This window comes from Nerophis ophidion, linkage group LG26, assembly GCF_033978795.1.
Source record: "Nerophis ophidion isolate RoL-2023_Sa linkage group LG26, RoL_Noph_v1.0, whole genome shotgun sequence".
NCBI lineage: Eukaryota > Metazoa > Chordata > Actinopteri > Syngnathiformes > Syngnathidae > Nerophis > Nerophis ophidion.
The window spans coordinates 1,376,608-1,392,875 of NC_084636.1; the positions used below are offsets into that span (position 1 = coordinate 1,376,608).

At 37.9% G+C, this 16,268-nt stretch overlaps 1 protein-coding gene across 1 annotated transcript in view; it reads right to left on the reverse strand.

The window, feature by feature from the left end:
* The window catches only part of LOC133543680 (excitatory amino acid transporter 5-like), a 76,402-nt gene that overhangs the window by 53,448 nt on the left and 6,686 nt on the right, over positions 1–16,268 (reverse strand). The window contains exons 3-5 of the mRNA XM_061888371.1: positions 14,336–14,510; positions 13,256–13,392; positions 547–749 (exon numbers count right to left, since the gene is read on the reverse strand). Coding sequence (XP_061744355.1) covers positions 547–687 — 141 coding nt within the window. The 5' untranslated portion in view covers positions 688–749; positions 13,256–13,392; positions 14,336–14,510. The remainder of the gene's footprint in view (positions 1–546; positions 750–13,255; positions 13,393–14,335; positions 14,511–16,268) is intronic.

A 16,268-nucleotide genomic window follows, 5' to 3' on the forward strand; every position in this document is an offset into this window, starting at 1 on the left:
CCAATATGTCTCTTTCAACATTTTGGGTTGCCGACCCCTGCTGCACGTATACTTTTGATTGCTCACATCTTCATAATAAATTCATAAAAGAAGCAAACTTCATGAATGTTTTTTGTGAGCGACGAGTATGTGCTGCAATCATTGTGAATTGTGAATTATATTTATATAGCGCTTTTCTCTAGTGACTCAAAGCGCTTTACATAGTGAAACCCAATATCTAAGTTACATTTAAACCAGTGTGGGTGGCACTGGGAGCAGGTGGGTAAAGTGTCTTGCCCAAGGACACAACGGCAGTGACTAGGATGGCAGGAGCGGGAATCGAACCTGCAACCCTCAAGTTGCTGGCACGGCCACTCTACCACCCGAGCTATACCGCCCCACATCACCGAATAATAAGAGTTGCAAAGTGAAGACAGGTTCTCTACACGTGTTTTTGACCACCACTGCACGTGAAATATTGTGTAAATATGAATACATAACAGCGGCAAGCGGATGACAAAGATGGCTGAGGTGCAGGTAGAGAGTGGGAGGAGCTTGCTGACCGACCTGCTCGGTGAGGCGCCGCGTCCTGAGGAAGAAGCCCAAGAGGCAGCCGATGACCACGGCCAGCACCGACATGATGAGGAGGCCATTTTGTTTGCAGACGTTCTTCACCCTCAGCCACACGGCGTCCAACGCCACCGCCATGGTCGCTCACCTGCCCGGCCCGCCCCCTCGCCCTCTCAGCAGGCCATAAAGGTGGAGGTGTGCTGCCGGGCCCGAGAAGAAGGAGAGAAGAATCAGAACGAGAAGGAGAAGCAGCGATGAGTCAGCGGCGTTCTACAGCGCTTCCCGCCTCAGCATCCCGCTTGTCCTCCGGGCTGCGGCGTACTGCGCTAAGCTGGCACTTTCCCGCCTTCACCCCCACCTCCGCCCCTCCTGCTCCGCCCATCAACAGCTGGCTTGACATGTCCAATCCTGTTACACGCCCGCTGTATTAAAGTGCTCGGAGGCCGGATTACATCTCATGGACAACTTGACCAGCGCTCCTCGCCGCTAGCAAACAGAAGCCCCGCCCCCAGCCGCCATCAAGCGGTGTCAAGCCATCTCAGTGCTGATGCTAACGGTTTGGGAGGTCAGGGTCAAAGGTGACGGGTCAGAGAGACGCTGGAGACCAAAGTGCTCGCAGCACAATTGTTAGCATGCTAACATTAGCATGCTAGCTTTTCTCGCTAATTTTGCATGTACACACATCAGCGTCAAAATGTTACCTGACCAAGGATACCTGTCAGCATCTTAGGGTTAATATACTAGCTATTTTTGTAGCTAATTTTCGAGGGCATATTTTTGTACTTGGATGCTAATGTTAGCATGCTAGCTTTTCTTGCTAATTTTGCATGTATACACATCAGCGTCAAAATGTTACCTGACCAAGGATACCGCTCAGCATGTTAAGGTTAATATACTAGCTTTTATTTTTAGCTAATTTTGTAGGTCATATTTTTGTACTTGGATGCTAATGTTAGCATGCTAGCATTTTAAACAATTTTTCCAAGTACACACCACAGAGTAATATATTTTGGTACTCGATGCAGGTTACAGTTAACATTTTAGCATGTGAATATTAGCATGCAAGCTTTTCTCGCTAATTTTGCATGTACACACATCAGCGTCAAAATGTTACCTGACCAAGGATACCTGTCAGCATGTTAGGGTTAATATACTAGCTATTTTTGTAGCTAATTTTCTAGGGCATATTTTGTACTTGGATGCTAATGTTAGCATGCTAGCTTTTCTCGCTAATTTTGCATGTACACACATCAGCGTCAAAATGTTACCTGACCAATGATACCTGTCAGCATGTTAGGGTTAATATACTAGCTATTTTTGTAGCTAATTTTCTAGGGCATATTTTTGTACTTGGATGCTAATGTTAGCATACTAGCTTTTCTTGCTAATTTTGCATGTATACACATCAGCGTCAAAATGTTACCTGACCAAGGATACCGCTCAGCATGTTAAGGTTTATACACTAGCTATTTTTGTAGCTAATTTTGTAGGTCATATTTTTGTACTTGGATGCTAATGTTAGCATGCTAGCATTTTAAACAATTTCTCCAAGTACACCACAGAGTAATATATTTTGGTACTCGATGCAGGTTACAGTTAACATTTTAACATGTGAATATTAGCATGCTAGCTTTTCTCGCTAATTTTGCATGTACACACATCAGCGTCAAAACTGTTGTTACCTGACCAAGGATACCTGTCAGCATGTTAGGGTTAATATACTAGCTATTTTTGTAGCTAATTTTCTAGGGCATATTTTTGTACTTGGATGCTAATGTTAGCATGCTAGCATTTTAACCAATTTTTCCAAGTACACACCACAGAGTAATATATTTTGGTACTCGATGCAGGTTACAGTTAACATTTTAGCATGTGAAGTGTGAAGTGAAGTGAATTGTATTTATATAGCGCTTTTTCTCTAGTGACTCAAAGCGCTTTACATAGTGAAACCCAATATCTAATTTTTACATTTAAACCAGTGTGGGTGGCACTGGGAGCAGGTGGGTAAAGTGTCTTGCCCAAGGACACAACGGCAGTGACTAGGATGGCAGAAGCAGGAATCGAACCTGCAACCCTCAAGTTGCTGGCACGGCAGCTCTACCAACCGAGCTATATACTAGCTATTTTTAGCTAATTTTGTAGGTCATATTTTTGTACTTGGATGCTAATGTTAGCATGCTAGCTTTTCTTGCTAATTTTGCATGTACACACATCAGCGTCAAAATGTTACCTGACCAAGGATACCGCTCAGCATGTTAAGGTTTATACACTAGCTATTTTTGTAGCTAATTTTGTAGGTCATATTTTTGTACTTGGATGCTAATGTTAGCATGCTAGCATTTTAAACAATTTCTCCAAGTACACACCACAGAGTAATATATTTTGGTACTCGATGCAGGTTACAGTTAACATTTTAACATGTGAATATTAGCATGCTAGCTTTTCTCGCTAATTTTGCATGTACACACATCAGCGTCAAAACTGTTGTTACTTGACCAAGGATACCTTAATATACTAGCTATTTTTTTTTTAGATAATTTTGTAGGTCATATTTTTGTACTTGATGCATGCTAATGTTAGCATGCTAACATTTTAAACTATTTTTCAAGTACACACCACAGAGTGATATATTTTGGTACTTGATGCACATTACAGTTAGCATTTTAGCATGCAAATATTTGCATGATAGCTTTTTTTTGTTGCTAATTTTGCATGTATGCACATCAGCGTCAAATCTGTTGTTACCTGATGAATGATACCTGTCAGCATGTTAAGGTTAATATACTAGCTATTTTTGTAGCTAATTTTCTAGGTCATAGTTTTGTACTTGATTCATGCTAATGTTAGCATTTTAAACTATCTTTCAAGTACACAGCTGAGAGTAATATATTTTGGTACTTGATGCACGTTACAGTTAGCATTTTAGCATTCGAACATTATTAGCATGCTAGCTTTTTTTGCATGTGTACACATCAGCGTCAAAATGTTACCTGATGAATGATACCTGTCAGCCTGTTAAGGTTAATATACACATTTTTTTTAGCTATTACTGCATGTATAGAACTCAGTAATATTTTTGTACTTAATGCATGTTACAGTTAGCATTTTAACATGCTGAGATTAGCATGGTATTTTTTTTAAGAAATCTAGCAGGCATACACTTTTGTGTCATATATTTTGGTATTTTCCTAATGAATCCTGTAAGCATGCTATTTTTCGCACGTTAGCATAGTAATGTTAGCTTTTTAAGCTCATATTCTTTGTTACTTGACTGTAATCTGGCTGGTGCGCTAGCTGTTAGCATTTCAGTTAGGCTTTAGATGTTCAGCGTTTACAAAAAATGTATTTGGAAATTGCATCTTCTATGAAAAAAAATGGAAAGATTTGTCAGCCCGTGGTTTTTGGGGAAAAAAGTTTGGGCCCCCCTCCTCCAGATAAATGGAGGGCTACATGGTCGTACCCCCTGTGGTGTTTTCTGTAGTTCCTCTGGTGAGGTGGCGTGTCTGAGGGCTTAGTAAATGTATGGATGGATGAATAAATGCCTCATGAGAATAGCGGCGGATTAGCAGAAATCCATTTGAGCAGACTGCTGCTGCTAGCAAGTCTGCAAATAGAGGCGCTGGGCCGTGGTCACGTGACTTCTATTGTGATGCCTCGGCCCTGTGAGCGGCCCTGGGACCTCTTGTCGTGTTGCCGTGTGCGTGCACGGCCGACATCTGGCTGCCTGCATGCCTCTTTATTCCACGCCACTCTGGGACACGGCAGCAGGGGGCGCCAACCCGGAGTCTACAAAGAGCCACTTAGGACCAAAAACACACCAAAATTATCTGCCTGGAGACGCAAAAAGTGAAAAGTCTTATATAAGTGTTATGATGAAGACAACACATGTTGCAAGTGTCTATATTAGCCTACTATCAAAATGACTTTAAAAGTCTTATATAAGTGTTATAATGAAGGCAACACATGATGTAAGTGTCTATATTAGCTATATTAGCCTACTATCAAAATGACTTTAAAAGTCTTATATAAGTGTTATAATGAAGACAACACATGATGTAAGTGTCTATATTAGTTATATTAGCCTACTATCAAAATGACTTTAAAAGTCTTATATAAGTGTTATAATGAAGGCAACACATGATGTAAGTGTCTAAATTAGTTATATTAGCCTACTATCAAAATGACTTTAAAAGTCTTATATAAGTGTTATAATGAAGGCAACACATGATGTAAGTGTCTATATTAGCTCTAATAGCCTACTATCAAAATGACTTTAAAAGTCTTATATGAGTGTTATAATGAAGGCAACACATGATGTAAGTGTCTATATTAGCCTACTATCAAAATGACTTTAAAAGTCTTATATAAGTGTTATAATGAATACAACACATGATGTAAGTGTCTATATTAGCTATATTAGCCTACTATCAAAATGACTTTAAAAGTCTTATATAAGTGTTATAATGAAGGCAACACATGATGTAAGTGTCTATATTAGCCTACTATCAAAATGACTTTAAAAGTCTTATATAAGTGTTATAATGAAGACAACACATGATGTAAGTGTCTATATTAGCCTACTATCAAAATGACTTTAAAAGTCTTATATAAGTGTTATAATGAAGACAACACATGATGTAAGTGTCTATATTAGCCTACTATCAAAATGACTTTAAAAGTCTTATATAAGTGTTATAATGAATACAACACATGATGTAAGTGTCTATATTAGCTATATTAGCCCACTATCAAAATGACTTTAAAAGTCTTATATAAGTGTTATAATGAAGGCAACACATGATGTAAGTGTCTATATTAGCCTACTATCAAAATGACTTTAAAAGTCTTATATAAGTGTTATAATGAATACAACACATGATGTAAGTGTCTATATTAGCTATATTAGCCTACTATCAAAATGACTTTAAAAGTCTTATATAAGTGTTATAATGAAGACAACACATGATGTAAGTGTCTATATTAGCCTACTATCAAAATGACTTTAAAAGTCTTATATAAGTGTTATAATGAATACAACACATGATGTAAGTGTCTATATTAGCTATATTAGCCTACTATCAAAATGACTTTAAAAGTCTTATATACGTGTTATAATGAAGGCAACACATGATGTAAGTGTCTATATTAGCCTACTATCAAAATGACTTTAAAAGTCTTATATAAGTGTTATAATGAAGACAACACATGATGTAAGTGTCTATATTAGCCTACTATCATAATGACAATATAAGTGTTATAATGAAGGCAACACATGATGCAAGTGTCTATATATATATATATATATATATATATATATATATATATATATATATATCTCAGCTACAATCGGGCGGAAGGCAGGGTACACCCTGGACAAGTCGCCACCTCATCGCAGGGCCAACACAGATAGACAGACAACATTCACACTCACATTCACACAGATAGGCGCCAGCGCCCCCCGCGACCCCGAAAGGGAGTAAGCGGTAGGAAATGGATGGATGGATATATATATATATGTCATATCTTATATTGCTATACTCAGTCTATTTATACCTGCATTGTCGTCTCCATCCTTCACTTTCCATCATTGTAACTGAGCTACTGTGTTGAACAATTTCCCTTGTGGATCATTAAAGTTTGTATAAGTCTAAGTCTAATATCAGTCTACTATCATAATGACTTTAAAAGTCTTATATAAGTGTTATAATGAAGGCAAAACATGATGCAAGTGTCTATATTAGCCTACTATCAAAAGGACTCTAAAAGTCTTATATAAGTGTTATAAAGAAGACAACACATGATGTAAGTGTCTATATTAGCCTACTATCAAAATGACTGAATATAAGTGTTATAATGAAGACAACACATGATGTGTCTATATTAGCCTACTATCAAAATGACCTCTAATAGTAGGCTAATATAACTAATATAGACACTTCCATCATGTGTTGCCTTCATTATAACACTTATATAAGACTTTTAAAGTCATTTTGATAGTAGGATAATATAACTGATATAATGAAGACAACACATGATGTAAGTGTCCATATTAACCTACTATCAAAATGACTGAATATAAGTGTTACAATGATGACAACACACGATGAAAGTGCCTATATTAGCCTACTATCAAAAGGCCTTTAAAAGTCTTATATAAGTGTTATAATGAAGACAACACATGATGGAAGTGTCTATATTAGCCTACTATCAAAATGACTTAATATAAGTGTTATAATGAAGACAACACATGATGCAAGTGTCTATATTAGCCTACTATCAAAATGATTTTAAAAGTCTTATATAAGTGTTATAATGATGACAACACACGATGAAAGTGCCTATATTAGCCTACTATCAAAATGATTTAATATAAGTGTTATAATGAAGACAACACATGATGGAAGTGTCTATATTAGCCTACTATCAAAATGACTTAATATAAGTGTTATAATGAAGACAACACATGATGTAAGTGTCTATATTAGCTATATTAGCCTACTATCAAAATGCCTCTAAAACTCTTATATAAGTGTTATAATGAAGACAAATCATGATGTAAGTGTCTATATTAGCCTACTATCAATCAATGTAACTGAGCTACTGTGTTGAACAATTTCCCTTGTGGATCATTAAAGTTTGTCTAAGTCTAATATCAGCCTACTATCAAAATGACTTTAAAAGTCTTATATAAGTGTTACAATGAAGGCAACACATGATGCTAGTGTCTATATTAGCCTACTATCAAAATGACTTTAAAGGTCTTATACAAGTGTTACAATGAAGACAACACATGATGCAAGTGTCTATATTAGCTATATTAGCCTACTATCAAAGGCTGATGCAAATCTTTGTTGACATAAATTTTGTATTTAAATTTTTATTCTATACATTTTTGCAACATTGGAAATCATTAGTAAAATGGAGGCTACTCAGAGGGTGAGATAACTCCTGGAAATGAGTGTCTCAGAATGACCAAAGGTATAAATGTGTGTGACCAAGTTAAAGGAAAGAGAAACTACAAATTATATTATTTAAAATATAGCTACAAATGAGACATAATGATGCAATATGTACATGTAGCTAGCCTAAATAGCATGTTAGCATGGATTAACTTGCAGTCATGCAGTGACCAAATATGTCTGATTAGCACTCCAACAAGTCAATAACATCAACAAAACTCACCTTTGTGCATCCACGCACAGCATTAAACATTTGGTGGACAAAATGAGACAAAGAAGGAGAGGGATAAAACACGTCCTAGAAAGTCGGGGAAAGTTATACATGTAAACAAACTACAGTGAGTTCAAGAACTGCTGAAACAAGGAGGACAAAACGGCGTTTGCCAAATCCTCTCATGAGTGAAACATGTTTAGTATAAACAGTGGCATTTATAACAATTAGGAAGCTTTGTGTCATGTTTGTCCTCCAACAGAAAATATATTAAAAGAAGAAATATACTTTCCACACATCTCTGGAGGAGGTCCAGGGAGCCACCAGGGCAGCGCTAAAGATCTGCGGGTTGCTGACCCCTGAACTACAACAACCACACAGCGGCTAACACAAGTACTAGCTGTACAGGAAGTAGCATCGACTTTATAGGATTTGCATTTGTCCTACTTTAGGGCAGCAGCAGTTTGACCCTGGAACAGACAATTAGGCTCCAGAGAGGTTCCAAGGCCCTGCTGGCGCTCTTAAAAGATGAATGAGTGCGTGGACTTGTTGCCTATGTGTGACTAACGTGTGCGCTCGTGCTAGGATCACATGTTTAGTCGCTAATCCCGCCCCTTTTGCCAATATTTCCCTGGCCGCGCTTTCATCAGGCCGGGATTAAAGCGGATTAGCGCGGCTCCCGGAAGATGACATGCCTTCATTCATTAAAAGTCCAAATGTGGCTCACACGCCTGATTGAGAGCAAAATGTAGCAATTAGCCCCCAGAGGACGCATGATGGCTTTTTACAGCTTCCTTTCATTTCTAGTGCAAAAGGGTTGCCGTGACGACGGCGCTCGTGTAGCAACTTGCAGTTGGGAACATAAACACTAATCTCCTGTCAAATTGTAAAAATAGGAAAAAGATGAACTTTTTTGGGGGTGAACAAGGAGCTTCTAGGTCAGCGGCCTGCGGCTCATTTATTCACTGGCCCTCGGCATTCTGGGAAAATACTAAAGCCCAAAAGCAGTGAAGTTGTCAGTTTGTGTAAATGCTATATAAAAAGAGAGTACAACAAATCCTTTTCAACTTATATTCAATTGAATAGACTGCAAAGACAAGATATGTAACATTCAAACTGGAAAAAGTTGTTATTTTTTGCAAATATTAACTCATTTGGAATTTGGTGTCTGCGACATGTTTCAAAAAAGCTGGCACAAGTGGCAAAGAAGACTGAGGAAGTTGAGGAATGCTCATCAAAGACTTATTTGGAACATCCCACAGGTGAGCAGGCTAATTGGGAACAGGTGGGTGCCATGATTGGGTATAAAAGCAGCTTCCATGAAATGCTCACTCATTCACAAACAAGGACGGGTCGAGGGTCACCACTTTGTCAACAAATGCCTGAGCAAATTGTTTAACAACATTTCTCAAGCAGGAATTTAGAGATTTCTCCATCTATGCTCCGTAATATCATCCAAACGTTCAGAGAATGTGGAGAAATCACTGCACGTAAGCCATATTATGACCTTCCATCCCTCAGGCATCAAAAAGCCACATCAGTGTGTAAAGGATATCCCCACGTGGGCTCAGGAACACTTCAGAACACCACTGTCAGTAGCTTCAGTTGGTCGCTACATTTGTAAGTACAAGTTAAAACTCTACTATGCAAAGCCACAGCCATTTATCAACAACACCCAGAAACAAGCTCATCTAAGATGGACTGATGCAAAGTGGAAAAGTGTTCTGTGGTCTGACCAGTCCACATTTCTATTTGTTTTTGTGTTCTAGGGAGCATGTGTGATGGTAAGGGGGTGTATTAGAGGCCAAGGCATGGGATTCTACACCCAAAAATCAACTATTATCATTCCACCTCAGTCTCCACTGATCAAAACAGTTCCAGTATCAAAACGTTCGGCTCAGTCAGGAATCATGAGCTCCCAAAAAAATGTTTTTGAATTATATCCCAGATTACCAGGAATTTCCATTACATTTTGCCCATTGAAAATGAACGGGCCAATTTTTAAACAAGCACAGCTCTCACATTTCTCACCCAATTGGAAGCATTCCACCATCCACTCACCCTAGACCACCATTTTTCAAATATAACACATTCAAGGATTTCCCAGAATTCCTGGTTTTCCAAAGCCCTATTTTCACCTCTTCCTGGAAAGTTTTCACAGTGCACATTTTTTAACCGTTTTTGACCATTCCACCTTCCAAACATTCCTCCTCGTTGGTACGCCAAATGCTCCTATTTCTCCCCCCGTAGAAAATACCCGGTTTCCCCAAAATTCCCATTCTCATTTCTAACTGTTACTACATCAACATCTTTAAACCAATGCCAACAACAACCCTTTCATATCATTTAGTCCAGGGGTCGGCAACCCAAAATGTTGAAAGAGCCATATTGGACCAAAAATACAAAAACAAATCTGTCTGGAGCCCCAAAACAAATTTAAAAGCCATATTACATACAGATAGTGTGTCATTAGATATAAAGTGAATTAAGAGGACTTAAAGGCCTACTGAAAGCCACCACTAGTCTGATAGTTTATATATCAATGATGAAATATTAACATTGCAACACATGACAATACAGCCGCTTTAGTTTACTGAATTACAATTTTAAATTTCCCGGGAGTTTCGTCTTGGAAACGTCGTGTAATGATGACGTGTACGCAAGACGTCACGGGTTTTTAGGAAGTATGAGCGCTGCACACACACACACAGCTAAAAGTCGTCTCTTTCCATCGCGCAATTAAACAGTATTCTGGACATCTGTGTTGCTGAATCTTTTGCAATTTGTTCAATTTATATTGGAGAAGACATAGTAGAAAGATGGAGTTGGGAAGCTTTAGCCTTTAGCCACACAAACACATGGTGATTCCTTGTTTAAAATTCCTGGAGGTGAAACTTTACTATGGATCAAAGCGCGGTCAAGCCAACATGGATCCTGACCACATGTCAACCAGCAGGTTTCGGTGAGAAATTTGTGGTTAAAAAATGATAAATGGGTTGTACTTGTATAGTGCTTTTCTACCTTCAAGGTACTCAAAGCGCTTTGACACTACTTCCACATTTACACACACATTCACACACTGATGGAGGGAGCTGCCATGCAAGGCGCTAACCAGCACCCATCAGGAGCAAGGGTGAAGTGTCTTGCTCAAGGACACAACGGACGTGACGCGGTTGGTACTAGGTGGGGATTGAACCAGGGACCCTCGGGTTGCACACGGCCACTCTGCCACTGCGCCACGCTGTCCCCAAAAAGTCAGTTCTTACCGGAGAAAAGCTGAGCTTGTGCCGTCCATAGCTGCCGTCGACTCCCCTGAGACACTGCTCGTCAAAACACCCTTCCGACTATCAGGTACTATTTAACTCACTAAAGCACTAGCAAAACAAAAGAAAGATAAAGGATTTCCCAGAATTAACCTAGTAAATGTGTCTAAAAACATTGGAATCCGTCCCAATGCAATCACTTTTTTTTTTTTTTTACTTTTTTTTTTTTATTTATTTATTTTTTCTAGTCCGTCACCATCAATATCCTCAAACACGAATCTTTCATCCTCGCTCAAATTAATGGGGAAATTGTCGTTTTCTCGGTCCGAATAGCACTTTTTGTTGGAGGCTCCCATTAAAAATAATGTGAATATGTGAGGAGTCATCAACATGTGACGTCATCGTCTGCGACTTCCGGTACCGGCAGGGCTTTTCTCTTAGCACCAAAAGTTGCAAACTTTATCGTGGAAGTTCTCTACTAAACCCTTTCAGCAAATATATGGCAATATCGTGAAATGATCAAGTATGACACATAGAATGGACCTGCTATCCCCGTTTAAATAAGAACATCTCATTTCAGTAGGTCTTTAAAGGAAACTAAATGAGCTGAAATGTAGCTACAAATGAGGCATAATGATGCAATATGTACATACATACATCCATCCATTTTCTACCGCTTATTCCCTTTTGAGGTCGCGGGGGGCGCTGGCGCCTATCTTAGCTACAATCGGGCGGAAGGCGGTGTACACCATGGACAAGTCGCCACCTCATCGCAGGGCCAACACAGATAGACAGACAACATTCACACACTAGGGACCATTTAGTGTTGCCAATCAACCTTTGTACATACAGCTAGCCTAAATAGCATGTTAGCATCGATTAGCTTGAAGTCATGCAGTGAGCAAATATGTCTGATTAGCACTCCACACAAGTCAAAAACATCAACAAAACTCACTTTTGTGCATTCATGCACAACGTTAAAAGTTTGGTTGACAAAATGAGACAGAAAAAGAAGTGGCATAAAACACGTCTTAGAAAGTCGGAGAAAGTTGTACATGTAAACAAACTAGGGTGAGTTCAAGGACCGCCAAAATTAGTAGGACAAAACGGCGCTTGCCAAATACTTGAATCAGTGAAGTATGTTTAATATAAACAGTGTGCTTTGTAACAATTGGGGAGGTTTGTGTCATGTTTGTCCTCCTACAGAAACTATATTAAAACAAAAATATGTTTTTTCCCCTTCATCATTTCCATTTTTCATATATTTTTGAAAAAAACTCCAGAGAGCCACTAGGGCGGCGCTAAGAAGCCGCATGCGGCTCCAGAGCCACGGGCTGCCAACCCCTGACATACACACATATACATATATATATATATATATATATATATATATATATATATATATATAAATAAAATTAAAATTACATTGCCAGCGCAATGATGTCATGTGTGTGTATATATATATATATATATATATATATCTCTTGATTGGATTATCCAGAGAATAGTGCTCGATACCGTGGTAGAGCGCAATATGTATGTGTGGGAAAAATCACAAGACTACTTCATCTCTACAGAACTGTTTCATGAGGGCTTCCCCTCAATCATCAGGAGATCTCCTGATGATTGAAACAGTTCTGTAGAGATGAAGTAGTCTTGTGATTTTCCCCCACACCTACACATATATATATATATATATATATATGTATATATATATACATATATATATATATATATATATATATACATATATATATATATATATATATATATACATATATATATATATATATATATATATATACATATATATATACATATATATATATATATATATATATACATATATATATATATACATATATATATATATATATATATATACATATATATATATATATATATATATATATATATATATATATATATATATATATACATATATATATATATATATATATATATATATATATATATATATATATATATATATGACATCATTGCGCTTGCAATGTAATTTTACATATATATAATTAGATTGCGAGCGCAATGATGTCATGTAATGGATGGGAAAGTACATGTTTAGACAATATGATATACCTGAGTGGCTAGGAGACACACAGACTAACAAGAAATATAAAATGGATAAGAAAGGACAGATTTAAAAAAACAATAATATAAATTTCCCTAACTTGGGACTTTGGACACTGGCGGTGCACATCCGGCCTGGGGGCAGTAGTTTGTGGATGCCTGCATTAGACAGCATATCTTACCTTTACTTGGAGATGAAGTCCATTTGCCTTTCCTTCTGGATGAAGATCTCTCTGACTTAGTTGTAGAAGTTCTCCTTTTTCTCTTTTTCTTTGACTTGTAAAAGTCTCTCTTTGTCAATTGAGAAGCTCCTGTTTCCCTACAAAGCAAATGTTGTTCATCAGCTCTTTAATATCTCAGCATCTTCCTTCCATTGTTACTGTGATGCTGATATTTGTAATTGATGTACCATATTTCCTTGAATTGCCAGAGGGTATATATTATGCACCTGCCTTGAATTACTGCCGGGTCAAACCCGCTTCGCAAAATAATTAGCGCATGCTTAGTATTATCGCCTGGTCAAACTCGTCATGTCATGAGTGACACTTCACCTGTCATCATTTTCAAAATGGAGGAGGCTTATTTCAATACCGGTAATTTGAAATTGCATAAAGGGAAGAAGATTAAGAGCTATTCAGTAGGATTTAAGGTCCAAGCTTACATCACACTCAAATTTTTACTGCATACATTTGGTAAGTGCCGGAGTGAGAAGAGGTTTTAAAATAGTTAGTGCACGCTTACTTTTAACGCATGCCTTTGGTAAGCGCAGGAGTGAGAAGAGGTTTTAAATTAATTCGCACCCCGGCGGCAATTCAAGGAAATACGGTATTTAATATCTCAACATGTTCCTTTACATTGTTATTGTGACGCTGATATGCCAGATCAATAGGTCATATTCCAGATCAATAGGTCATATTTCAGATCAATAGCTGATATTCTAGATCAATAGGTCATATTCCAGATCAATAGGTCATATTCCAGATCAATACCTGATATTCCAGATCAATAGGTCCTATTCCATATCAATAGGTTATATTCCAGATCAATAGTTCATATTCCAGATCAATATTGATCTGGAATATGACCTATGTAATATTCCAGATCAATAGGTCATATTCCAGATCAATAGGTCATATTCCAGATCAATAGCTGATATTCCAGATCAATAGTTCATATTCCAGATCATTATTGATCTGGAATATGACCTATGTAATATTCCAGATCAATAGGTCATATTCCAAACGTGTTGAAAGAAATCTGACCTTGAATGTTGGCAGATGAGCTTTCAAGTTTTTTTGAGGCTTCCAGGCAACTTTTTCAGATCCATCCCATCCATCCATTTTCTACCGCATGTCCCTCCCGGGGGTGCTGGAGCCTATGTGAGCAGGACACACCCTGGACAAGTCAGTATGTCCCAGTTGGCTCCAAACACGCTCACTAAATGAGAATAAAAGGCAGGGAAAGCAATAAAGAAGTGTTTTGTAGCACAGCCACCAAGTCATTCTTCTCCACTACAGCAGTCCTTTTCAAATCAACACCTTATTTTCTCACACACACACACACACACACACACACACACACACACACACACACACACGGCGAAAAAGCGTTGCAGTTTGCGGGAAAACCAGCAGTTGTTCTTTTCTTCTTCTACTTGTTAACTTGTCTGTTCTTTTCTTCTTTTACTTCTTAACTTATTCTTTTCTTCTCCTATTTCTTAACTTGTTCTTTTCTTCTTCTACTTCCTAACTTGTCTGTTCTTTTCGTCTTCTACTTCTTGACTTGTTGTTTTCTTCTTCTATTTCTTGACTTGTTCTTTTCTTCTTCTATTTCTTAACTTGTTCTTTTCTTCTTCTACTTCTTAACTTGTCTGTTCTTTACTTCTACTTCTTGTCTGTTCTTTTGTTCTTCTACTTCTTAACTTGTTCTTTTCTTTTTCTATTTCTTAACTTGTTCTTTAGCTCGGTTGGTAGAGTGGCCGTGCCAGCAACTTGAGGGTTGCAGGTTAGATTCCCGCTTGTGCCATCCTAGTTACTGCCGTTGTGTCCTTGAGCAAGACACTTTACCCACCTGCTCCCGGTGCCACCCACACTGGTTTAAATGTAATTTAGATATTGGGTTTCACTATGTAAAGCGCTTTGAGTCACTTGAGAAAAAGCGCTATATAAATATAATTCACTTCACTTCACTTTTCTTCTTCTACTTCTTAACTTGTCTGTTCTTTTCTTCTTCTACTTCTTAAATGTTCTTTTCTTCTTCTACTTCTTAACTTGTCTATCCTTTTCTTCTCTACTTCTTAAATGTTCTTTTCTTCTCCTACTTCTTAACTCGTCTATCATTTTCTTCTCTACTTCTTGTTGTCTGTTCTTTTCTTCTTGTACTTCTTAACTTGTCTGTTCTTTTCTTCTTCTATTTCTTAACTTGTTATGTTCTTCTTCTACTTCTTAACTTGTCTGTTCTTTTCTTCTTCTACTTCTTAAGTTTTTTTCTTCTTCCACTTCTTAACTTGTTCTTTTCTTCTACTTGTCTATCCTTTTCTTCTCTACTTCTTGTTGTCTCTTATTTTCTTCTTCTACTTCTTAACTTGTCTGTTCTTTTATTCTTCTACTTCTTTAAGGGTTAACCGCCGTTGGCAGTTCGTGAACTTTTAATATAGCGCCACCTACTGTGAGGCAGAGGTACTTGCTGCCTCATGGCCTGCCTTTTCTCCCTGGCATTATATACACTTTGTGTCTGCCTCAGGAGGCACTCCCTGCTGTCTACCATGAATTGATGAAGGTGGACCCCGACTTAAACAGGTTGAAAAACTTATTGGGGTGTTACCATTTAGTGCTCAATTGTAGGGAATATGTACTGTACTCTGCAATCTACTAATAAAAGTTTCAATCAACCAATCATATTGATTGATTGATTGAAACTGAATCAATCAGTCTGCCTCACATCTCGTCTGCTGCATTATTTTCACCAGGAAACACGGAATATTCCGCATGAAAATATAGATCAAATCCCATATAAAGTAGAGACCAAAAGAGAATTATTCAAATTTATTTTATGACTTTGTTTTTGAACGTGTCATGGTTACGCCTTTTACACCCCCTGGTGGCAAAGTGAAGCACCGCCTCTGCTCCGTCTTCTGTTAGCGGGTCACGTGATATAGTTCCTCCTCCTGAGCGGAAGGTGGCGCTAGTGTGTCCA